Source organism: Podarcis pityusensis (assembly GCF_964106645.2).
Source record: "Podarcis pityusensis genome assembly, chromosome: 14".
NCBI lineage: Eukaryota > Metazoa > Chordata > Lepidosauria > Squamata > Lacertidae > Podarcis > Podarcis pityusensis.
In genome coordinates, this window is record NC_138039.1 from 37,481,638 (window position 1) to 37,507,251 (window position 25,614).

General features: G+C 42.9%; 1 protein-coding gene across 1 annotated transcript; it reads left to right on the plus strand.

The window, feature by feature from the left end:
- Window positions 1–1,375: 1,375 nt before the first annotated feature.
- Window positions 1,376–25,008, plus strand: ABHD17C (abhydrolase domain containing 17C, depalmitoylase). The gene is made up of 3 exons (XM_080980528.1): window positions 1,376–3,116; window positions 18,384–18,563; window positions 23,497–25,008. Exons 1-3 carry the CDS (start codon window positions 2,596–2,598, stop codon window positions 23,714–23,716), a joined length of 921 nt encoding a protein of 306 aa, XP_080836654.1. The 5' UTR covers window positions 1,376–2,595; the 3' UTR covers window positions 23,717–25,008.
- The last annotated feature ends 606 nt before the right edge of the window (window positions 25,009–25,614 follow it).

Genomic DNA, 25,614 nt, shown 5'->3' on the forward strand with positions numbered 1-25,614 from the left:
GGTTACAGGGAACCAGGCAGAGGGCCTTCTCGGTAGTAGCGCCCGCCCTGTGGAATGCCCTCCCATCAGAGGTCAAGGAAATAAACTCTTTGACTTTTAGAAGGCATCTGAAGGCAACCCTGTTTAGGGAAGTTTTAATGTTTGATGGTTTATTGTGCTTTTAATTCTGTTGGGAGCCGCCTACAGTGGCTGGCAAAACCCAGCCAGATGGACGGGGTATAAATAAATCGTTATTATTATTAGTAGTAGTAGTATTATCCTCAGGGTCTCTTCCAACTTTACAATTCTAGGATTCTAAATAGGAAATACACTTTCAATAATAATAATAATAATTTTTATTTATACCCCGCCCTCCCCGGCCAAGACCAGGCTCAGGGCAGCTAACACCAGGTATAAAAACAATTGATTGAACTACAACTTAAAAACAAGATTAAAATAGAACATTAAAATGCAGCCTCATTTCAGTAGGAACTCAAATCAAAAACGTTTTGGGGAATAAAAACGTCAAGCCTTCACCAAGGCCAGCTATCCAGACTGGTCCTAATTCCAGACTGGTTCTAATTCTTGTTTCACATTTTCTGCTCTAGGAGTCAGCTGGGAACGGAAGACAGAAACCTCCACTAACTTTAAATCTTCGGGGCAAGGAGCCTTTAAGGACACGTAAGTTACTGGAAAGCGAAAGCAATAAAGCCGCTCGCTCATTGGCACATTTGCACAGCTAAGCAGGGTGTGGTATGGTTTCAAATTGGATGGGAGACCACGTTTCGAGATTCTTGCAGGGGGGTTGGGCTAGATGACCCTCTGTGTCCCGTCCCAACCCTACAATTCTATGACTGACAGCCCCACGAGTGAGCGAAAGCAGCTCAGCAACCCCCTCCTGCAACAGCGCCAGCGCAAAAGGCTAAGGCCAGCTGCGCGTGCGCAGTGCACTCTGCTGCGGCGGGCGAGGGACAGAAAATGAAACACTCCGCGAGCTCTCTCCTATGGGGGTTACGTCAGGGAGAGAGAAGAGAGCAGTGATTGGCCCGCTCCCTTTAAAGAGGCCGGCACCTCCCTCGCCCAATCCAGCGCCGCGTCCCGGCGCGGCAGCAGCCGCAGTCACGCCTTATTACACCTGCGCCAATCCAGGGGGCAGAAGAGAGTTGATGGCGCTTAGAACTCTATGGTTGAGAGGAACGGGGTGTGTGTGGAGAAGGTAAGGGGCGCGGGGAGCGCATGCGCACGCCGCCGTCGGCCCACGCTCCTGATTGGTCCGCCCGGCTCCTCGCTCCCTCGCGCTATCTCGCTCTTCCTCTCCTCCGCCGCCGGCAGCCGCAGGGTCCACTTATTAGAGATACAGCGGAGTGAGGGTCAAGAGAGGGGGGGCGGGCCTTAACCCGGAAGTGGTGTCGCAGGGGGGAGGGGGGAGGTGGTGAGGGAAAAAGAAGAGGACGAGGAGGGACCCGAGACGTGATGGCCGCCGCCGGCAGCTCTGTGTGAGAGCCCTCATTCGACCCCCGGCCTCTCTTTCTGCCCGAAGTGGACCTGCCCGCCTCAGGGAAGCAGCCGCGGCCGAGCGGGAGCGGGGCGACTCTCCATCCCCTGACTGACAGGCAGACACTCAGACTTCCAGCTGTTCCCCTGCGGGCTTCGGCCTTCTCCTCCTGCTGCCCTGCTCTGCTAGGCGTCCCCTCGAGGCCTCCGTCAGTGTAGGGGGAGCAGTTTGGAGGTCGCGAGCGTGTTGTTTGTGGCCTGGTTAGGTCTTCAGTGTGGGGAGGGAGGTGGAAGGGGGGCGTCCTAGTGAGCTCAGGTGTTTGGTGAGGCTCTCCTTTGAGGAGGGAGAGGCTGAGGGGTCTGCAGGAAGGGGGGGGAAGGTTTTCCCTTTTTGAGGTTGGGCCAAGTGGGCTTCAGCCGATTAAGGGGCGAGGCTCCTTAGAGACCCCATGGGACTCTATAGAAGGGAAGGTTTTCAGAGTAGGGCTAGGTAGATACTGGGAAGAACTGGAAAGGTCTTTTTTATTTGGAGGGTTCATGGTCTTCTGTTTGAAGGGGAATTGTGTTTTTTTAAAAGTGGGGGAGGACCGCGTATTTTGGCTGAGCTCTGGGAGGGGCTTCTTCTACCCATTCAGTTCAGATAGATCTGTATAGCACAGGTCGGGAGAGCAAATCCTTGTGGTGCGTTTCGGGCTCCTTTGGTGACAGGATTGTATTGGGATCATGCAGGGTTTCCAAATCTGGGTTAGGTGACACTTTTAATGCTGGGAGGCGAGGAGGGCCTGGTAGCGCATGAGGTGGAGGGTCTTACAGGGTGTAAAGATTGAACTTAAGCGGCTTCACGTTGCTGGAAGAAAGAAGCACTTTGTGAGGGCTTGAATGGGAGGCAGTTTTCAAGGAGCTATAGAGAATGGTGTTGAATTTTGGGTGTCATATTGGGTTTCCCTGCAGGTAGTTGGCTTGTTGGGTGTGGAAGACTAGTAGTAGTCTAGTAATTAGACTGGTAGTTAATGAAACGGGTTGCAATTAACCTGTGTAGCTTGGGGTGAGACAGTTCATCCCATATCCGCTGTGAATTTCCCTCCATCTCTCCTTGGTGCAGTTCTCCATCAAGCGCCTCTGATGCCAGAACAAGGCCCCAGAATGAACGGTTTCTCTCTGGGCGAGCTATGTTGGCTCTTCTGCTGCCCACCTTGCCCCAGCCGCATAGCTGCCAAGCTGGCTTTTCTGCCCCCAGAGCCCACGTACACTGTGATGCAACCAGAACAGCAGGAAGGTGGGGCTGCTTCAGTGGGGACGCCGACAGGTAGCTGCAGCCTGCACTTGACTGAGCGGGCGGACTGGCAGTATTCCCAGAGAGAGCTGGATGCCGTGGAAGTCTTCTTTTCACGCACAGCCCGAGATAACCGGCTGGGATGCATGTTTGTACGCTGTGCTCCTTCTAGCCGGTATACACTGCTGTTCTCCCATGGCAATGCTGTTGACCTGGGCCAGATGTGCAGCTTCTATATTGGTCTAGGCTCCCGCATCAACTGCAATGTTTTCTCGTATGATTACTCTGGTTATGGAGTGAGCACTGGTAAACCATCTGAAAAAAACCTTTATGCAGACATCGATGCAGCTTGGCAGGCCCTCAGAACAAGGTAAATGGCTGTTGGGTAAACATGCCCATGAAAATGGTGGAGGGTATTTCTAATTTCTTTGGGGCTGCTTGTTTGACCCTATACTTTTCCCTTGTGGAATCACTGTAAACTGGCCTCCTTTGATGCAATAAAGTTGACCACTCCACCCCTTTTTTCTGATGATGAGTTACATGACCTCAGAATCATACAAGCTCCTGACATTCAAGGGAGTTTATGTTCCTTGAACGGCAGCCCCCCATGCTTTTTAGTGAATCTCTCCTGAAACTGAGAGGGTGTTCAAAAGTAACTTGTAGCATAGCATTGCGAGCTACAGTTGGAGTGGTGGGGAATGCTTGGGGTCTTAATTGAACCTAAACTATCTTTAGATCCTAGATTTTGGAAGGTGGTGGTATTCTTGACTTGCTGCTCTGATCATGGAGCAAGAAATGCTCATTGTAAAAACATGGCGTTAAGAAACATAAGGAAAGCCCTGCTGGATTTAGGCCCATCTAGTCCAGCACCTTGTCCTCATAGGGACCACCCAGATATGCATGGAAATCCCACAGGCAGGCCTTAAGTGTGATAGCCACTTGTGATTTCTGGCAACTGCTATTCAAATGCATACTGCTTCCAACAGCGGAGATAGAACATAGCTTGTTGTATGTACTCATGACAGCTAAATGGTACAAGAGAACAGTAATGGCTAATTATTATACATCATGGTTTCTTTGTATTCTTGGACAGTGCAACAGGGTAAAATATGACATTTTAGAATGCTAGTAGCATTACCAAGGATTAAATGTACCAGTTGCATCATTGCATACTATGATGAAGCTTCAGCACTGAGGTGAGTATGGGAGTACCAGAGCTGGTGTGCTGCACTCTTCAGAGTTCTTAATCTAGTTAGTACGTGATGAACTTATGCAGAGACCTTTCACCCACACAGTCTATTTTTAAAAGATCCAAAGTTCAGGTACATTTGATAACTACCTATAACAAGGAAGTTTCTATCAGTGTTTGTTTCTAGGGCTTTGTCTTTACTTTAGATTTAGTTCTTGGCAGGTAGTTGATGGTTTCGTTTTGAGTATTTGCTCCAACGAAGCCAAGATGGATCTTGCCCTCAATGCAAATTGTTTGATTTGGGGCTAATGCTGAGTAGATACTGTATAGCTTTGAGCATAAATGTTGAGCGGCTGTGCTAGATTGGCTGCTGGCTGAGAAGACCAGTTACTTCGAGGTAGGAGTCAGGGGCAGTATGCTTCGGATTACCACTTCCTGGAAAGTTCAGGAGTGGCAAGTGCTGTTGTGCTCAGGTCCTACTTGTGGACTTTCCATAGGCATCTGGTTGACCACTGTGAGAATATGATGCTGGAAAAGAAGGGCCGCTGGCCTGATCAAACAGCCTTTTCTTATATTCTTATGTGTCTTACGTGTTTCCTTGCAGTTTCTCAATACTGTATACAGACTTTTCACTTGCAAATGGAATCCAGTTTAATGTCTTGTAATTTTGTTCTCCGTGAAAAAAATGAAAAAGTTCTTGATTTTGCTTTGTTTACTGTCCCAAACATTTAAATCAGGTAGGGGAAACCTGTTGCACTCCAGATGTTGGTCTCCAGCTTGCTCCATCCTCAGCCAGCATGGCCAATGGTCAGTGATGATGGGAGCTGTAAGCCCAAAACACCTGAAAAGCCAAAAGTTCCCCATCTCTGATTTAAACTCAGTTAAACTGGGAGGCTCTTGAACCCATCATTGCATGTGGAAACCCAGGTTGTATAAATGACTGAAAGTGTTCTTCTTCCCCATTCCTCCCTCCAAACAAGCATACTTATCCTGATGAGACAACTGTGACCTTTCAGCTCAGAAAGATTTGTTTTCACCTTTATGGGCTTGAGATTTGACTAGTGGGAAAGGTTGTCTTCAAATACATGTCATTTCGTCTTTAGCTTGCTTTAGGATTGACAACAAACTTATCTAACCCAGGAAGCATGTTCCCCATGAACATAATAATCAGTTATGTAATTAACACAGGTTATGCATGTGTTTGATGTAATAAGAAACACTGATAATCCATTCAGTTTGAGAAGAGGCTAACTGAGCTAGGGAGGCTCTGTGTCCTAATTGAAAATGAATGTTCAGGGAGTAGTCAGGGAGGGATGGAATTTGAACAATATTAGAGGGCAGAAAGGAGCCCATAGGGGATTTGGGACTGGATTCACAAGGAAGGACATTTGGCCACTGAAACATCTCAAATCTGTGCAGTCTTGTCTTGAGTATTTGGCGGTGGGGTGTATTAAAACAATTGTGTGTCACATTTTTCCTATGAATGGCATGCAAGCTGACTACTAGCTAATGACAGAGGCTGCATTCACATTTTTAAAGGAAGCTATCTTGCTAATATGGCCTTTTTGTTTTTATATGATTCTTTGGCATCTGATGAATGTACTGTTAGAAGCTGGTTTCTGAAATTTCTAAATTTGTTTTTTGTAAAGTTCTATGCCTAATTTCCTCTAGTCATTCTTGGTACTTTATTTTAAGATTCCTGAATGGTTTTGATGGACCCATGTACTGTTCATTGGCATCAAATCTTGATCTGGTGATTTAAAGTGGCCACACACCTTTCTGGCTTAAGCTGTTTAAAGGGCCACCCTTGATACTAGCCTGCCTGTGCTTTGAGATGGGCCTTGGGGGCTCTACTGGTCTGCCAGCCGGTGAGTTCTCATTGGGGTAGATGGACATGAGAGAGATGGTATTATCAGCAGTAGCCCCACAGTTACGGAATTATCTCCCAGGTGGTGTATATAAGACACCTTGTATGCAAGCCTTCAGGCAGGCACTAAGTTATTTCAGGTTGCATTTTCTAAATAAGTGCTGTGATCCTATTGATTTTTAGTGATGTTTAAATGGGCTTTAAAAGCAATGGTGTGTGACTGGTTTTATGACTTAGCTGGGTTGTGTTTTTTTCACGTTGTAAATTTTGGGATTTGTAATTGTATTTAGTCTTGTAGAAGCCAATTTCTGAGGACATTTATTCTAAAAAGCAGATTATAAATGTTGTAAGTGCATAAATAGAATGTAAATGCTTTCCCACTGAAAGTTCCTTGTCTAGCAACCTTCACTTGTGCGGCATTAAAGGCTTAATTTAATTTAGGTCATGCTGCCTCGATTTGTTTCGAAGAATGGAATACTTGGGTATATGAGTTTAAATAGCATGTTTTGATTGTGTGAGGAAATTCTTGATATGAAAAGTAATCTCATAACAAAATTGCCTGCTGTAATAGATTTTTGTTTGTAGGCTTATGGTGTGTTTCAATAATACCTCTTAACGACATTATGTGAACAAGGGAAGAGCATTTCAGCCTGACTTGGAGAAAATTAAATCCGGCTTTTGGCCAAGGTGTACAGTTAACTACAATCTACTTAGGATTTTTTACATTGCATTCTTGAATGCATTTGAATTCTTTGGGACTTTAACAATTGCCTCTTTCTTTCTACTGCAGACAATATAAAATGGCATCGTATTCATTATTTGAGATTGTGATCTTTAACGTCTTGACTAAACTCTGCATCTGGTTTTCAGTGAGTGGAAAATAATTTTGGTAGAAATATAAAAGTACCTTAGGCTAGCTGTGTGTTATTGTGCATAAATGATGGCTAAATAGGTGCCTATCGCCTATTCTTTGTCTCCTCTCACCCCTCGTAATAGAACAACAGCTTGCACTTAATTTTCTTCCATACTTAGCATTTATATATAACACAGATTATGCATTTAATTGCTCAACTAAATTTCCAGAAATTCATTATGCGTGTAATCATTCCATTGAGATCTCCCAAGTTGAATAGTAATAAATAGAAGAGTGATAACCCCTTAAGACAGCTGGCCTATATTTTTGTTACAGTTAAAGCTGCAGTCCTGTATACACTTACCTGGCAGTAAGTCCCATTGAATTCAGCGGCACTTAGCTTCTTCTGTGAATATATCTATAAGATTACACTGAATATGTGGGTTTTAAGAAATTAAATGCACGTAGTTACTTGGAGCTGTACCTAGTTCCCTATGACTAGTAACAATCTCTTGCAAGCAACCAAACAGGGAAACTTTTGCAAATCAGAGAACTGGTTCTTTCCCCCCTTTGTGGCATCAGTCTGTCATAAATCACTAATATAAGTGCAGGTGGGCTAGTAAACCTTTGTGGAATCTTTCAAGGCTGCTTGATATAAGTGCTAACAAAACTTATTATAAAGTTAAAAGTAAACCACCAGCCATTCACATTGTCAAGGCATTAAAACAGGTGTGGGGGACCCTTGTAGTCTTCAAGGTGATTGTTCATCCCAGATCATTGGCGAGGCTTCCTAGGGTTGATGAACGCTGGAATCCAATAACATCTGGAGTGCCACAGGTTTCCAATTCCTGCAATAGAGGGAGGAAAAGCCTTAACTCTTCTTTTTAATGAACCGAGAAAGGACTTTAAAAACAAACTCAAAATTTCCTAATTAAGCATGATACCAACTGATTGCTTAAACAACATATTAGCCATGTCTAAATAGAGCATTTATTTAGGGCCATAAATAAGTCCTTTGGTCATAAAACTTAAAAATATTCTTTAGTGCAAGGGGAAAGATAGCAAGGCTACTAAGGAAGACGATTTGCTTGGAGTACAGTTTTAAATTCATTTATTTGGAAATGTCCCATTTCAGAATTGCTGCCAAGTAAACATTCATAGAATTCTATTGTAGGTATTCAGAACTTTCCAGTAGCAAAGTCTGGTGGTTAATGGACAGATCAGTGTTTTCCTATGAGATGGAAAGAAAACGATCACCATGTTATCTGGTGATGAATATTTATGATTCTGCTTCTATGAAATGGAGTATAATATAGAGCTCAGGTAGTTCAAGGTATAAAATAAATGGAACCAGGACTCTTTGCAAGTCCTGACTAGTGGTTACACATATGTTTGGGGTCAGTCTAGCTCTAACACTGCACCATGGTTAACTGTAAGCAGGGAAGAGACTGCAGCATGTTTCCCATTTCCTAACCATGGTTAAATGGTAATAGAATTGTTGGAAGGGACCCTGAGGGTCATCTAGTCCAATCCTCTGCAATGCAGGGATCTTAACATGCGGTTCCCTATTCAATTCGAAACCATACCAGACTCTGCATAGCTTTCCAAATGTGCTAGCAGTTTTATTGCTGCCCCATAGCCTATTCTCACATCCACACACCAGACCTAAAAAGAAACACGACAGGCAAGCTCTTAAGTCCTGTTGCAGCAAAAACTTGTTTGCGTGCTAAATTAGTAGAAAGGCTAGTCCCTGTGGTTTTTTAATAACAGGTTTGTGCCGTAGCGTGTTAACCTGCCACATGCCAAGAGGGCACAAAACAGTTTTCAGAAGCACTTGAGGTTGTGGCATGGGGAAAAACAGCTTCGTAATATCCCTTCCAAATGATACTGAAGGAGGTTACGGCCCTTAAGTGTGTGGAAACAAAAACTAGGCTTTAGTCATTTCTGCTGGTCTTACTTTCGAAGTACCAAGAGGTTGTTAGAAACCAACATAGAAACAAATACAGCTTGCAATATTTGAGTGTTGTAGTGTGTTTCAGATCTAAGGATTTGGGTTCAGATGCTACCACAAAGGCAACTCAGCCGAGTGTCCTTCCACAAGCGCAGTATGGCTGTCAAAATACAATACTGTAGTGGGGAAGAAGAAACACCATGTAGCTGCCGAAGCTCTTTTGCCATGGTCCCATCCATACTACCGTGTGTCCAAGTGTTGCAAGCTAAATTAGACATTGCCAAGTAGGGTAGGCTGTGCATGTTGGCATAGCCATGTTCATTTTAATAATAAGTGTTTCATGTGCCCCTGTACCCCTGAAGCGCAGTACAGACAGGAATATGACCATGTTGGCACCATGCCATCCTGCCTAAAGCTACACTAGTGGCCACAATTGTGGAAACGTTTTGGAGAAAGTGTATTTCCAAAGTTTGATGGCTCATAACACCATTTTCTTTTGGAGTCATACCATAAAATTATATATCAATGGAAAGATAGTTTAATGAAGAATGTAATGCAACAAAGTTTGTTCAATTACCTGTATTCTATCAAAGCCAGATGACACCTGATTGGCTCTCTAAACACTCCTGTTTCTGGTTATTTGGCAATATCTTTTGAAAGAATACAGATAATTGAACAAACTTTGTTGCATTACATTCTTCATTAAATTATCTTTCCATTGATATATAATTTTATGGTTTTACTCCAAAAGAAAGTGGTGTATGAGCCATCAAACCTTGGAAATACATTTTTTTCAAAAGGTTTCCACAATTTTGGCCGCTAGTGTAGCTCCTCTCTTGTGGGTGCCTTACTGAAGGGAACTTAATGATCTCATGCATCTGTTTTATAGACGGCTTTAAAAAAAGGTGCTGTTTGTTCACTTCTAGGAATTAAGTACTTATTTTCTTCCAGACTAGTCTTGTAGCCTTTTTATTCATCATGGAATAAATTGATTGTGTCGTATACACAGTAGCTGACCATTAAATGTACATCAGGAAATAGCTGAGATGGCTGGTTTTAGGCCTCAGAGAGATGGGTCCTATAGAGTGAACTTTTGCCCTTCCAGCTGGTAGTAGATCTCATCAGCTGAGTTGTAATTGTTTATAGCTGAATTTTGTTTCTGTTTTTTGTCTAGAGTCCTGGATTGGGGCTCATCTTGTTTCTGCTCTGCAGACTGGGCATTGTCTAAAATCTCTCAACTGCACCTTGCATACAGTAACTCAGTAGAAATCTGCAGCTGTAGTACAACAGCCTGCAAACTGTAGGAGAGCCACGTGCTTTTGACCAGCTTGATTCCTCAAGCATTCAAGTTGCCTAGATACAAGCTTCTGAAAATTGCTGGATTGGATATCTTGGCGAGGTCTGCATCCGGTTTCAAATGCCTAAATACTCTAGGACCGTAACTTCAGATTGCAGCCAGGCTGGCTTGATAGCACCAGCGTGGTTTTGATTTAGGGCAGCTTGACGGGAACTTTGTGTAACTGAATACACTTCCTACCTGTAAATACCCTTGCTGGCTGCTGTGAGCCACTTAAGGAAGGTAGGGGAGCTTCAGAGATTGCTATGTGAGTGCAGTTTATGACTGCAGAAAACAACACTGCTTTGCAGGTGGCAGAGGAAAGTAGGAACTGCCTTTAGCTGGTAGGCTACATTTGGCTTGTGGGCTACAGGTTGGGCAGACCTTCTGCAGCTTACTTAGGATTTCCTAGTACTTGTATGGAATGTTCTGAAAATATGGGGGTATTTTCTTTTCAGGATGTAGTAGTTATTCCTTCAGTCCCCATAGGAAGACATGGGCTCCAATTTTGAATAGCAAAGTGGGATGGATTAGCACTTTCTGATTAACTGGTAGGATTAACTAGACATATATTATACAGTGGTACCTTGGTTCTCGAACGGCTTGGCTCCCAAACAAATCTGCTTCTGAACTCCACAAACCTGGAAGTAGGTGTTCTGGTTTGTGAATGTTTTTCAGAAGCCAAACGTCTGACATGGCTTATGCTTGATTGCAGGAAATTCCTGCAGCCAGTCAGAAGCCTGGTTTTCAGACTGTTTCAAGAGTCGAACAGACTCCTAGAATGGATTAAGTTCGAGAACCAAGGTACCACTGTACAAGTAATCAAGATTTACAGTAAAGTGAATCACATATTGGTGATAACTGATGTCAGAAATGTTAATATGACCAACAAGCATGGCAAGGGTTGGTAACTATTGTTATGGATGGGGGTGGGGTGGGGAAAGCCTTGCATGTTGCCAGAGAGAAGGGGACTAGCACACTGGTCAAAATCTACTATAGTGAGGGTGAAATACTACTAGCAGTACTAAAGGAGATTTGTCCCAAGCTTCTTGCATATGATTATCAGCAGTGATAGATTAACCATAATTGTTCTACAATGCTTGTGTTGGTCAGCTAACGTAAAAATTCCTGAAAGTATACTGCACGACCAGTGAAGCAAAATGATTCAGGCAAGTATATTGAATGTTATAATTCCAAATCAGTTCTTTAAGTGTCATTGCTTTAGTAGCTAAAACAGCAAGAGCCCCATATGAGGAGATATCAGTATCGTTATTGTCAGTTAACTCTTATTTTGTGTTGTATTTATATACCTAAACCTAGATTGTGGATTTTTCTTCTGGTAGTATTGAATTTATTCTGTGTTTGTTGAATAGTTGTGTTTTCGTTTTTTCATTTTTGAAAGTACAGTGGTACCTAGGTTTACGAACTTAATCCATTCCGGAAGTCCGTTATTAAACCAAAAGAGTTCTTAAACCGAGGCGCGCTTTCCCTAATGACGCCTCCCACCGCCGGTGCCCTTCGACCATTCGGCTTCTGTTCTTAGACCAAGGTAAAGTTCGCAAACCAGAACACTACTTCCGGTTTTGTGGAGTTCTTAAACCGAATAGTTTGTAAACAGGGCAGTTCTTAAACCAAGGTACCACCGTATTTTGATGTTATGAATGTTTGCTGTAAGCCGCTTTGGGCACAGCTCATTGTTGAAAAGCAGCATATAAGTAAACTTAATCAGTTTGCAATAGTATTAAAAAAAACTTCTGGGTAGGGGGGCGAACCCTGCTTAGTCAGAACTGAACAGGTTGGCTGACTGTTGTATGGATAAAAACTGAATGGGAAGGAAATCCATCATTGTCTGGATATATAATTTCCTGGTTCACACTTAGAGAAGTTATTTTTAAATGTCCTAGGGATAGAAGTGGAAATTTTAATTAACTGGGATTGGGCACTTCAGGACAGAAGAAAGACTATCTCTTCCTGGTTTTAGTCTGTTAAGCACCACATTTAGTGGTGGTTGTGTTCTAAGAATAAAAAATCTACAAAAGTTGCTAGTTCACTTTTAAAAAATAATAATCTGCCCACTTATACAGTCTTAAATTGCTGTCACAATACCATCTATCTGAAAGGAGAAAAGGCAGCAACTTTTCAGTTGGAAAAACTGAAACGTTGATACATTTTTTGTTTTAGGCAAATGATCTGGTTACAGAGACTAAGACTGCTATGCATAGGCAGGTTACTAAAGATATTGCATATACATGTGCTCAAAAAACCCATTCTGGTTTCCTGGAGACCCTTGATTTACTTCTACAACGCTTTTTATACTTCTAAATCAAGGGAGAAATATATTCTCAGAGCACTATTTACCATAGGTGAGTGGCTACTTAAAAGCCAGAGAAAGTGTATTTTTATAAGGAATCCAAATAGCAAGACTATTTAGAGACACATGTTTCCTATTTCAGAAAACATTGTGAATTCTGTACTTTCCTAAAGATCAGGGAAGATAACTTTGTCCGGGGGTATCTGTTGCAGAAAAATTCCCCAGAGAGTAGCTTTGTATAGAACTCATACACCAATCCAGTTAAAAGTATATAATGGAATGTAGCTCAGCTCTTCTGAATTATTGATACTTCGGTCAGTGAAGGGATTCCTTAGTGACCAGCAAATCCTTGCTGCCTGTGGTAAGTAAGCTTTTCTGTTTCTAACATTCCTTTGCTACAGGGCATGTTTAATTAAATGCAACTAACTCAGTTAAAGTGAATTTAGTGCTCCGTGTGTGGTTTTCTAAATGAAGCTGCGTACATTGATATGATATTAGACGATGTTTATCTTCTCGCCGTTCCTTGGAAAATGAAGCCATAACGTTAGGGAAGTCGTGTAGTAAAAGTTAATTCACAAGACATGCACAATCTCTCTTCTCTTTGCATTTAATTTCCTTCTGACCTTCCCACCATCTGCATAAATGCCTGCTAATTTTGGAATACACTTCATTTATCTGAATTGGACTGTGGTCCTTGCAAGTTTACGCCACACTAAATTTGTTAGACTTTAGGGCAGGAGTGGGAAGCCATTTTCACCCCCAGGGCTGCATTTCCTTTTGGGCAGCCTTCCAGGGGCCACATACCTGTGGTGAGGAGGGCCAGAGGCAGAACAACAAATGTGAATGTTATCTTTGTACAGTAGGTTAATTTCTGCACACGTTCCCATACCTCTGTCTGCCCTCCATCCAGACAAGCAAGAGGCATGTTCAGAGTTCAAGAATGCATTTACAGTCAGGCAAAAACATTAATGGAGAGGGGAAAGCAGTACCTGTGGAAGGCATGGCAGTTCCCTTCTGTCTTGCTTATACCACTGTTTCCTCTCTGCTTTACTGTACAACATCTCAGCTAGCTACTTGTCTAGACTTAAAGGGTTAAATCTCCAGGTGTACATTTCACACATAAGACAGGAGTCAAATGAAAAGAAAGTAAAATGAGGGACTCAACCATTGCATCCTTATTTGTCTGACTTGCAACTTTAAGGAAGAAAATGCTTTGATGGTCTTTCCACCGGAGTCTCCTTCATAGCAGAATAGACAGTCTTCTGGTGTCTCTGTAGCCTCATCACAGCAGGGTTACCTGGTAGCACCAGCAAGGATATTTTTCTTTGAAGCACACAAGTATATTTTGTAGCAAACCAAACTAACTCTTCCATTCATTCGTATCATTAAGGAAAAAACACCCAAGCACTGCAGTCATAGTCGTAAAGCCATTAAGCTCTGCATTTACTTCCTAAATAAGCAGCTAGTGTAAATGTGTGTGTTATGCTAACTGCCATAGAGCAAATACACAGGAATTGAGCGCAGTACGCCAAGTTCCGTTTTAATATACCAATGCAGAAAGAACAGCTGTTTTCCATACTTTCTGGTTCTCCCCTGATCTTGCCATGTGAACTCTGTAGATCTGTGCTGTGCATTCAACACAAGAGAAGCTGCTTGCACGGTCATAGGTTTTTGGGGGTGGGGAGGGAATTCACTTCCCCCTGGTTATTTATAGCAGGAGGCATTCCATGTTTTTGTTCCAAGTCAGTTTGTGGTTTCCTTCTGTTTCCAGCCAGTTCCAGACTTCTGCTTGCTGACATACAGGTTTCTACCATGGTGTCATTGTGCATCCCCCCTACTCTTGCATTGGTAGGTGTGATAAGTGCTATGCATGGTGCTTGTGGTGCTTGCACTGCCACTGGACTCTCTCTTAGTGGTGGCGGTGGTGGTTTGGACATCATGGTAAAAAGAAGGATTTTCAGGCCTAAGTGGGAACTGTGTATCGTCTCTTTTCCTCCCTCTGCACTATGGACCAAAACAGGTTCTGGGCTGCAGCTTTCAATATTAGCAGAGCTTAAGCTGCTTAAACGTCCTGACCCCTGTGCTTGAGTAGGGCCAGCTGAAGTGGGCTCCCCTAAGATAATTATTGTTAATGTTTGCATTTTTCCGTTTGCCAGTTAAATGAATCCATTCAACCTAGCTCTCTAAAACCTTTGGAGTACAGGTTAGTTTTGTTGTACAGATACAGTTGAAAATTGCTGTAGACTTTTTCAAGATTGGCTTACTTTTCAATGAAGAGCTTAACTTAGTGTACAGATTTGACTGGCTATTTCCTGATTATACATTTTCATTCCCAGTCCAAGGATTCACATTGTGATCGTACCTTAAAAACCTGTGGAGAGTGTGGGCAAAAGACACTTGCCTGTGGCCAGTTCTCTATGTCATCAGTAACTAAGTCAAAACAGCTGGGCTTTTTTTATACAAAGAAAACGTTGTTGTGGCAACAGAGATGGCATAGACATTTGAATGTGGACATTGTGTTTATGCTCTCTCAAGGACGAGGATGGTTCAGCAAGACAACCTAGTAATTTTAAAGTTTAAATGCTGTTTCCATTAACCCATGGGTCACAAATGCTTTTAAAACATACAGTAGGCACCAACAACCAGTAGATCCAGGGCTAAATCTGACCCACCTAAGAAGTGCTGTCCAGTTCCCTTAGTCCAGGGCTGGGAAACCTGTGGCCCTCCAGATGTTTTGGATTAATCCAACAAAACCTAGAGGGCCATGGGCTCCTCATACTTGCCTTAGCCAATCCAGAAGCATGTGTTTTTGTGTGGTGGGGAGGGGTCTTATATATATATATATATATATATATATATATATATATATATAATTGATTTATCATAAGCATATGTACAAACACATAACCGTACAAAAAATAACATAACTGTACACAGAGCATAATTCGTATTAAATTAAGATGAGTCTATATAGCCCACAATGAAGAGTGAGTCATGGGAGGAGTATTAATGTGATTCTCCCTTATATAACTCAGAACCAGAAACCAGACCACGTCAAACTGTCTGATTTAGTTTTGCCGCAAACTGTGCATCAACATCTGTTCAGATAAAGCAATGTTCCATATACAGTTGTATTTTGGATCTTGAATGACTTGTGAATTGAACATTTTGGCTCCTGAACACCACAAACCCGGAAGTGATTGTTCCGGTTTGCGAACGTTCTTTAGAACCTGAATGTCCGTTGTGACATCTGCGGGTTCCAGTTGGCTGCAGGAGCTCCCTGCAGCCAATCAGAAGCTGCGTCTTGGTTTCTGAACTGTTTTGGAAGTTGAACGGACTTCCGGAACAGATTCCGTTCGACTTCCAAAGTACGACTATTAGTAAAGCATGCTTCAGCATAGGAACTTTAGATGGTTTTCAATCTGGCTGCTGATAGTAACATAAGTACTAGACTTTTATAAGTTATGGGAGAATTAGCATAATTTGATAAAGAAAGAAGGGATCTGAAGGCAAATGTTGTTGAGTAATAGTCACTGTCATTGAGAAAACCCAGGTCCAGAATTATTGACTCTACTTACATTCCCACCACAAATGAATGAATGAACCCTTTCCCCACACCCCATCCAACAAGAAGGAGACACGGTATTCATAATATGGAAAGGTGTCTAGTGCCGTCACACAATGGCTTTAAGAATGGCCAGAATGGACTTAATAGGGGGGCTTCACCCATAATCAATCCCATTGTGCCTCATTGTATGGGTTCTGTGGCCATGAGACAGACTATAGCAGTCTCTTTTGCAGAGATGGCTCTCCCCCTGCTGTGACTTCAGTAAAACTTGTTTCTGACTCGGAGTAAATAGGGCAGAAACACTGTTTTTCAAGAGGAGGATATGAATAAAGGATATGCTACTCTGAAATAAGCTGTTGATAATTCATGAATCTAACCAATATCGGCTAGCAACAAATATTCAGATTCGCAACTTAATCTCCATCAGAGCAACGTGCTTTAGGACATGGCTGGAGGCTTCGAGCTAAATTGCATTGAACCATTCCAAGTGCACCAGAGAATCACAGCAGTCTCTAAACTGAAGAGTGCTTCTGATATTTCTGCAGTTACGGTTCTCAACACCTATAACTTGTGGATCATTATTGTTTAGGGCTGAAAGAGTAAACATTCTTTCTTCAAGTGCATTCCACTGAACTTGCTGAGTTTTAATTACACCTGGGGTTAGGCTATGTGATGGTTATATGTAGATTTGTGGGGTGGTTTATACATGCTTGTACACCTCTTGTTGATTTCTCTGCATAGGAAGCTGAATATGTGAACCGTCACTCCATTGAATAGCATTGCATTTGGGAAGAGGTGCCAGTTCTGCTGAGGGTTGTTAGCTATGTGACAGCTCCCTCAAACATGCAACTTATCGCTTGATATGGCAGACACTCAGTTTGTGCACCAGACCAATGCTTCTGCAGAACTGTGCCAGCTGACCAGTTCCTTGTTTTTTCTAATATAAAAAATGTGTTCAAATGCTGAAAAGAATTATTAGAGGAAGCAATAAAGTACATTGGAGCAATGAACCTTTTGGACCTTTTCCTTCACCCCTTCTACTCTCTGGCTGAACTATGTATAAATAATACCTTGTTCGTAACTGTAGCCAGCCTTTCTCAACACACTGTTTAGGATACAAAGCTAAAGAGTAAACTGTAGTATCTTTCCACTGTGCTCCTCCCCCCTTCCATATTTTTTAATGTGCTCTCCATCTGTTGTTTTTGGGACTGTTCTGAGGAGATGATCTTTACAGGAGCAACTCAGTTGCATACCCATAAATTTCAACCTGGACATTCCATTGGGTTTTCTGTTTTTCTCAGAGACAACAACCCTGTTGATTCAAGGAAGGTATTTTTAGTAGCTACTCAGTAAGTCTCCTTGAAAATGCACTGGGCACTCTCTCTAAGATAGACCACCAAAGAGCTGACTAGGACAGTCTGCTTCAAGCTATACAGCGGGTCAAATGTTTTTGTACAGGAGCAGTGCTCTAAAACTTCCTTGTTGAATATTCAGTAGTATCTGGGAAGCTGTCTTGTATACCCCCCCCCAAATCCTGCATTATTGATTATATAAGATATATTTGCTACAATTTTGTCCTGCTTATGGCTATTTACTCTTTATGTAGAATTTATGTAGTTCTTTCTTCACAATGTATCTTCACAACAGCCTTATAAAATGAATAGTGGTTTCCATATTGCAAGCAGGAAACTGAACAAGGAACAATTATTTGTCCAAAGCCACTCACTGCATTAGTTAAGAATTCTGAGTATTGCTTCTTGATCATAAGTATTGAGAATGGAAGTCTATGTTTTTTAATGCACTTGATTCCCGGAACTTTTTCTTATTGTTGCACTAAGGCAGTTCGCTGTCAAGATCTCCTTTGCTTTCTTGCTTTCCTTTCTTTGCTCAGCTCTCTCTTTGTTTTTCCACCCGCATGTGGGGCTTGGAAACTCCAACAGCTGTGGGGGTTGACCATGCAAATCTTTTGCACTTGGCTGAAACTAAACATCTTTGAGCAGCAGCAGTGCAGTTGGTGTCCCTGACCTCAAATGCATTTCTAGTAATGTGGCTATATATTAAATTTGTTTATGGAGCAAAGCAGCTGCTTTTCATGGTCCAAGTCAAAATGGCAGGTCTTGTCCAACGGTAGGCTTGATAGTCTCCCACCGTATTTGCTTCCCCATCTGCATTCCTGTTTCTGTATCCCAAGTGGGCAAGTGGGTATTTTACATATGAGCTCTCACGCAGAACTGAAAGCAGTAATAAGAGTATTGAACACTTAAAATATCATATATCCAGACAAGTATTCCATATTCCATACAAGACAGGAGTAACCAACATGGTATCCTCCAGGTGTTGTGGACTACAACTCCCATAAGTCCCAGCCAGCAACATCTAGAGGGCATCATGTTGGCTGCAAGGACCTTCAAAGTCCCATGAATTGACAGCTTGAAAAAAAAATATCTGAATTTTACATCTAGAGAATAAAAACGCCAGTTCCCCTCTCCTGGAATACCTTTTAAAATAAATGCAAAACAAAGACAAAATACACTTCTCTTTTCCTCTTTTCTGTGTTTACAGGTATGGGGTCAGTCCTGAGAACATCATTCTGTACGGACAGAGTATTGGAACCGTTCCCACTGTGGACCTGGCATCTCGGTATGAGTGTGCCGCTGTAATCCTTCACTCACCCTTGATGTCTGGGTTGCGGGTAGCTTTCCCGGACACTAGGAAAACATACTGCTTTGATGCTTTCCCAAGGTATGTGCAGAACTTGTTCCCAGGAAACCATTGTTCATTTATAATACTTAAATTGGACATGTACCTTTCAAAATGACAACAACTAAGCAAAGGCCATGGGTACATTACTTAGCCAAGAGTAGATGTGGTGGCCTCAGGAATATCAGCATATTAGAGGGTAAAAAGCCCCCTGCTCGGTGGTGCGTTGAGGGTTTTTTCTTCTAGATATATCCTCCATTTAATGTTTATCATGAAGTATGTTGGTGATGATTTAATGAGGGTGGCCTCATTGGGAGACAGCACCTGCAAAGCATGCCAGGAGGGTTCCATGTTCACTGCTTGGCACCTTCACGTTATTTATTAAATTTATATCCCACCCTTCCTCCCTGAAGGGTGCCCAGGGTGGCAAGTAGCATAAAATCTGCTGAAACCATATCCAGCATACAATAATGAAAATGATCTATAAAAATCACAGTGCCTAGGTGTAACTATTCCCTTCAAAAGGCCTGGGGAAATAAAAGTGTCTTAAGATTCTACCTGAAAGTAGTCGGGAGAAGGGGACTGCCAGATTTTCCCTGGGAAAGGAGTTCCAGAGGCGGTGCAGAGCAGAAAGTGACCTCTGAGACTGTGGGAAGATGCTGGCAGCCAGAGTTGATCATGCTTGGCAAGATGGGCCAGCATTCTGGGTCAACAGAAATATCTTCAAATGTTCATATATTGCTATATACTTCTTAACTTGAACTGGCGTATTGAGTGCGGATCCACTGCTGACCTTTGCAAACCAAAGGTATTCTGTGTTTCTCCTGTAAATGCTTTTCGCGTGTTCTTTAAAAATATTGTGGGGTGTGCCTTTGTCCCACATTGGAGGGAGTGGTGACTGGACTGTACTGGAGAATTGTGAAGGAGATATGTAGTTCAACTTGTATTGACCTTTAAGGTGAGAATGGTTGGTGTAATTGCATACAACTTGTAGCGGTGGTTGAGTATTAGTCAATTACTGGTTACAAAAACCATTTCTACCTCCATAGTAGGCACCCACTTCAGTATGGATGTTCTAGTTCCACCCCCACCAGAATATGAAAAGTCACTTAGCTGAACTGGTTTCCTGTGTCTTGTTCTGAGGGAATGCATAGCACTTAATAGACTCTGCAGTTAGCAAGTTTGAAATGGTCCAGAGCGCAAGCATTTCGGTGGTACAAGATCCACTGAAATGAATGGGCCAAGCTTTGAGAACCGGAGCTGAACTGGAGCAGTTCATCCATTCTTGGAGGGACGTTTCTGGTGGGTTGCGCTGGAATTATGTGCTTTTGCTATCGTGTCTTGGTATAATTCCTCTGCCCTCCTGCCTTTCTAACAGTTACAAATATTTACTATATGACAAATTCTTCCTCTGAACATTCAGGCTTTAAAAAAGTATTCACAAGGTTTGGAACAGAGCTTGGATGAAATAGGCCAAGTCAAATAGGAGGTGAAAAACATCAGGGCAGAGACAGCGGAGGTATTATATCATTCACTTTCTCTTTTTGCTTTCTTGAGAGCTGTTTCTTACCAGTGGTCTGCATTCACTTGATCTGTTAAATGCTTTGGTACTTGAACGAATGCCCCCCCCCCCCGCCCTTGTAAGAGAGAGAAAATTGTTCGTTGCAGTTTACACAGAAATCTTTTGTGTTTGCTGATGTCCGATAGTCTCTGTAGATTTCTCTAGCTGCAGAACGGTGTGGTTAGGAATACCAAGTGAGGCTAATGTGCTTTCTGAATGCTGCGTTCCCAAGCAGCTGAGCTGGCAGTGGGATGCCTTCCAGGGGTTTTGCAAGCTGTAAATATTGTTTTGCTGAAATGCCTGATTAGGGATGAATGACACTAATTATGTGAGCACCACAATGGAGAGACTTCCCCCCTCAAGTTTCCTAAAAGTGAGGACTGACAATCTTGCTGTTAAGTCTTTGCATACATAATTTCATTAAGTGTTATTAATACATGTATGGGAGAATCCCACTTGTGGCTGTGTCAAGGATTCCAAAACATAAGTTAGCAAGGGTAAGATACATTTTAAAAGAAATATATATTTGGGGAAGGATCCCTCTGAGTTCTCACTGAATCCTCACACCAGTTCACTCCCCTGTTAGAAATAAAAGACATAGAACAGTGGTTCCCAACCTGTGGCTGGCAGACCTCCAGAGGGCTGTGGGGTTATCCCAAAGGGTCAGTAGCAGTGGCACAGGACAGTGAGTCCCTTGAGTGGCAGGGTGAAGGCTAGAGCCAGGACAGGAGGGCAGGACCTGAAGGCTGGGATGCCAGCAAGGCAGAGGGATGGTGGCGGCTAACTTTGCCCTTCATCTGAGGTGTGTAAGGCACTTGAGTGGCAGGCTTTTTGGTGCAGGGCGTGTCCAGTGCTGCCGTCCATTGGAGGCTCCTTGATCTCCCTCCCTTGCCCAGGGTTTGCCCTGCTTGCAGAGTGACTATCCTTCCAAGATGAGTGCAACCCCCATTCTTCATTCCCTTTGGCTTCACCCAACTGCTTCCATGCCACTGGTGCCTCCAACAGAATGATGCATAGTGAAACCGACTGGCAGAAAATACGAAAAGGAGCTGCATGCTGTGGTACAGCAGGGGTAGCCAGCTGGCATCCCGGGTCATGGCTTGGTGGTAGAGAACATCAGAAGAACCTGGCTGCTGGGTCAGGCCAATGGCCAATCTGGTCCAGTGCCCTATGGGAAACCTGAAAGCAAAGTGTGTGCTTTGCATGCAGAGGGTCCCAGGTTTAATCCCTGGTATATCCAAGGAAGGCAGATAAAGTCCCCTGCCTGAAACCATGGAGTCAGTGCCAGTCAGTGTCGACAGTACAAAGCAAAATGGGCACTGGTCCAGCATGGTATAAGGCAGTTTTCTGTGCGCACTCTCCCCAGCACAGCTCCGATCGAATTCCAGTGTGTCTCAACTGTTCGCTCCAGCATACAGGCAAATATCCTGCTAACCCCCTCCTCCCTGGTGGGAACAACATCTAAAGTTTTGGCAGAATGCTTGTCTCGTTTCTTCTGTTCTTCCCATTTGCTTCTTGCATGGACATCAGCTGCTGAGTTGCACAAAGAGAGACTTCAGACAGAGACTTTGATGTTGTGCACACTGGGACGGAGAGGGTTAAATGGCCCCTTCCCTGTTCCCCATTTCCTGTGGGAGTCAGGAGGGACAGCCATTTCTGCCATCACCCTTTGCTCAGTTCAGAATATGGCCTCTCCTTAATAAAAGCAATAGCCGTAAGCTGACATCCAGCCCTCCATGCTGTACTCACAGAGAGGGCTGAACATAATATTTTGCTTTCTTCCTCTTTAAAGATTCACAAGAGGTTCTTGCATCTCCCACAACAACTGCCCATGGTTGCCTCAGAGAGGCCTGCCTAAAAATCTGAGAACTGTGAGCCTCCGATGACCTCCTTGTATTAATTCTGTTTACTTATTTACATTGTGAATTTCCAAAATCCACTGCGAATCTCCAAGTGGCTTCTTAGAAAGAGCAGCTGTAGCCTTCCTGCCAGGCACAGTTGGACAGTGTTGGCAGAAAAGAATGAACAAATGGCACTTTCTTTTTCGGGACATATTGATGGAAAGACACAGAGCGTAAAGCTCTGAACATGAGAGTAGTCTAATTTAACAACAGCCGCATGAATGCTCATCCGGGCTTTAGAAGCTTCAGAAGTGGCCAGGCTGAATTAGCCATTTCGCTTTCTAGAATGCTGGAAACAGATGACAACAATTGTGACTTGTGTATCCCTCTGGCTTTTCAGTTACCTGCCAGGAGCCCTTTTCACAAGAATAGTAGATAAGACCAGTCATTGAATTAGACCACCGTCCTGCTTCCTCATAATGGTCCACAAGATGTCTCCAGAAAGCAGGGAATGAAGACAGTTGCCCTCTCCTGCTCTCTCTTCCTCCCTCCAGTTGTTTTTTAGAGGTTGTCTACCTCTGAAATATTGAGTTTATATATAGCTGGGCCCTGTTGCCCCATATTGTCTCAGAGCAGGGCCATAGAACATACCCAGTGCTCTCCTGTAGCTGTTTGTTGTGAAGGAGCATCTGCAGTGGAAGATGGAGTTATCTTTCAGGTCCTGCTGCTGAGGACCAGGTGCACATCCCGGGAGTCATTTTCGACTCACAGCTGGTCCAAAATGGAGGTGCAGGTCTATTCTGTGTCCAGGGCAGCTATCTACCAGCTCCATCTGGTAAGCAGGTTGAGACCCTACCTGCCCATGGACTGCCTTGCCAGAGTGGTGCATGCTCTAGTTATCTCCCACTTAGACTAGTGCAATGCACTCTATGTGGGGCTACCTTTGAAGGTGACCCGGAAACGGCAGCTAATCCAGAATGTGGCAGATAGACTGGTGACTGGGAGTAGACGCCGAGACCATATAACCCCAGTCCTGAAAGACCTACATTGACTCCCAGTACGTTTCCGAGCACAATTCAAAGTGTTTGTGTTGACCTTTAAAGCCCTAAATGGTCTTGGCCCAGTATCCCTGACAGAGCGTCTCCACCCCCATTGTTCAGCCCGGACACTGAGGTCCAGCGCCGAGGGCCTTCTAGCGGTTCCCTCTCTGTGAGAAGTGAGGTTGCAGGGAACCAGGCAGAGGGCCTTTTCGGTAGTGGCGCCCGCCCTGTGGAACACCTTCCCATCAGATGTCAAGGAAATAGATAACTATCTGACTTTTAGAAGACATCTGAAGGCAGCCCTGTTTATGGAGGTTTTTAATGTCTGATATTTTATTGTGCTTTTAATTCTGTTGGGAGCTGCCCAGAGTGGCTGGGGAAACCCAGTCAGATGGACGGGGTTTAAATTACTTGTTATTATTATTATTAATCTTTCCCAGAGTTTTCCAAAACAACTGTGACAAACTTGGTTTTCTCTGGTTACTGAACTTAACCAGTAATGCTCTCTTGGTTTTTGTCTTTTACATCCTCAGCATTGACAAGATCTCTAAAGTAACCTCTCCTGTCCTGGTGATTCACGGTACCGAAGATGAAGTAATAGATTTCTCGCACGGTTTGGCGATGTACGAGCGATGTCCCCGGGCGGTGGAGCCCCTGTGGGTGGAGGGGGCTGGCCACAACGACATAGAGCTTTATGCACAGTACCTAGAACGACTAAAACAGTTCATATCTCACGAACTCCCCAATTCCTGAAGAAACCTACTTGATCTGTTTTCCTTTTCTTCTTCTTCTTTTTTTTTACCTCAGTTAACTGTGAATGGAAGAATTTACCTGTTTTTGCACATGCATTAACTGGCTTAGCTGTAATAGCTTTATACTATGAATAAATGCCCTCTCATTAGGGTTTATCCAATCAGCTCTTGACTGTCTTTTTATATCAGGAAACTGTTCTAACAGTCACTACTGTAATCCCAATTGTTTTTTTACCTTCAACACGCTAGAAAAGCTGGGAGTTTTAGAAGGGGTGCTAGCTAAACTTGAGGGATACTACTTAATCTAGCAGTTATAATACTTCCAACTTTTTCCCTACCCAACCCTTCAAGTTGCTGTCTTATAATGTTTTCTTTCTCTTTGAGAAAAAATCTTCCCACAATCTGGAATGCAAGAAACCTGGATGATAGCTTCCTACTGATTTATGGAACCAGTCTAAGAGCATTCTCCATGTAAAATTTCTAGCTGTGCTATTGTAACTGGAAAGGTTTTTTTGTGGTGATTTCTCATTGTGTTTTTTTTGTTTGTTTTTTGCCAACCTTCCCTTCCTAAGTAAATTAATTAATGAAAATTTCCCGGGGTCACGGATTTCTAAATGGGGCTAATTCTGAAATGACCTTTCACCAGTTTTCTGCATATTTACAAAATATTCCTAAAGGAATAATGACTGAACGGCTAAACCCTTTAATTCTTTTTACTTTTTAAAAAATGTGTAAATTTACTAAACCCAGTTATTCAGATGATGTTTACACTCTGAATAGAAGCCAACTTTGGCATTTCCTTGTGTAAAGCATTCCTTATAGAGGTTTTTAAAAGTATTGTACATAAGTGTATTTACATTTATGCATAACTCCTGATTGGTAGTTTAAAATTTAAGTCTAGTTAACAAATTCTGGTTTGTATATGAATACATTTTGTTAAAGTTTTTATCCCTGCATTATTTTGCTATTAAAAGTTTTATAAGATTTCCAGGACAACTAAAAATATTTACACATTTGTTTTTGACAAATTTATGTAAGAAACTTTCATTGAAACTGATCCTTTTTGTTTAGGGGAAATTTTTCATTCTCTGACACTGGAATCGCACAGAATATGCAAGACAATTAAATCATTACACTAAGAGGCCTGAGGTTTTTCCCAAATTGTACGGCCTTAAATGTACTGTAAGCCTCTGATTGTTGTAAAAATGGATTGCGATGGATTATGGTTTGTGTTCTTGTTGCCAGAATGCAACAACAGTGATTGTAACGGAATAAAGGATGCATGGAATAGAGTATACTGGACTTTGCTTCACTTTGTCCCATGATCAAATTGCACCAAAGGCCACACAAAGGTCGTATATAAGTTTTATTACTGACACCAATCAAAGGAAGAGGTACAGACAGTATTGTGCTGCAGTGTAAACCGGAGACTGTTAGTGTAGTGTAATGACTGTGATGTTGGGCTTGAGTCCAGTGGGTTCTGCATTCAAATCTTGACTCCCCATTAGTCACCAGTAGCCTGCATGCTTTTCATATTGAAAACCATCTCTAGCTTTCTCCCTACTGCTGATAGGCTATTCTGGCCTAAAATGATGGGCCAGTGGCGCAGGCCCTCCCAGTGTCCCTATTTTCTAGGGACAGTCCCGGATTTACAGAAGCTGTCCCAGAATGTCCTGTTTTTCCATGGCCATCTCTATTTTCATCAGAGGAATGTTGGGAGGGTTATGTGACCCCCGAGCCAAGGAGATAACTATACAACCTTGAAGGCTTGGGGAAGCTTTTTAATGTCAGCTAGGTGGGGTATAAATAATAAAATTATTGTTATTATTACCAACACTATAGAATAGGACATCCCTATTTTCATCAGAGAAATGTTGGAGGGCATGGTGATGTGACTCA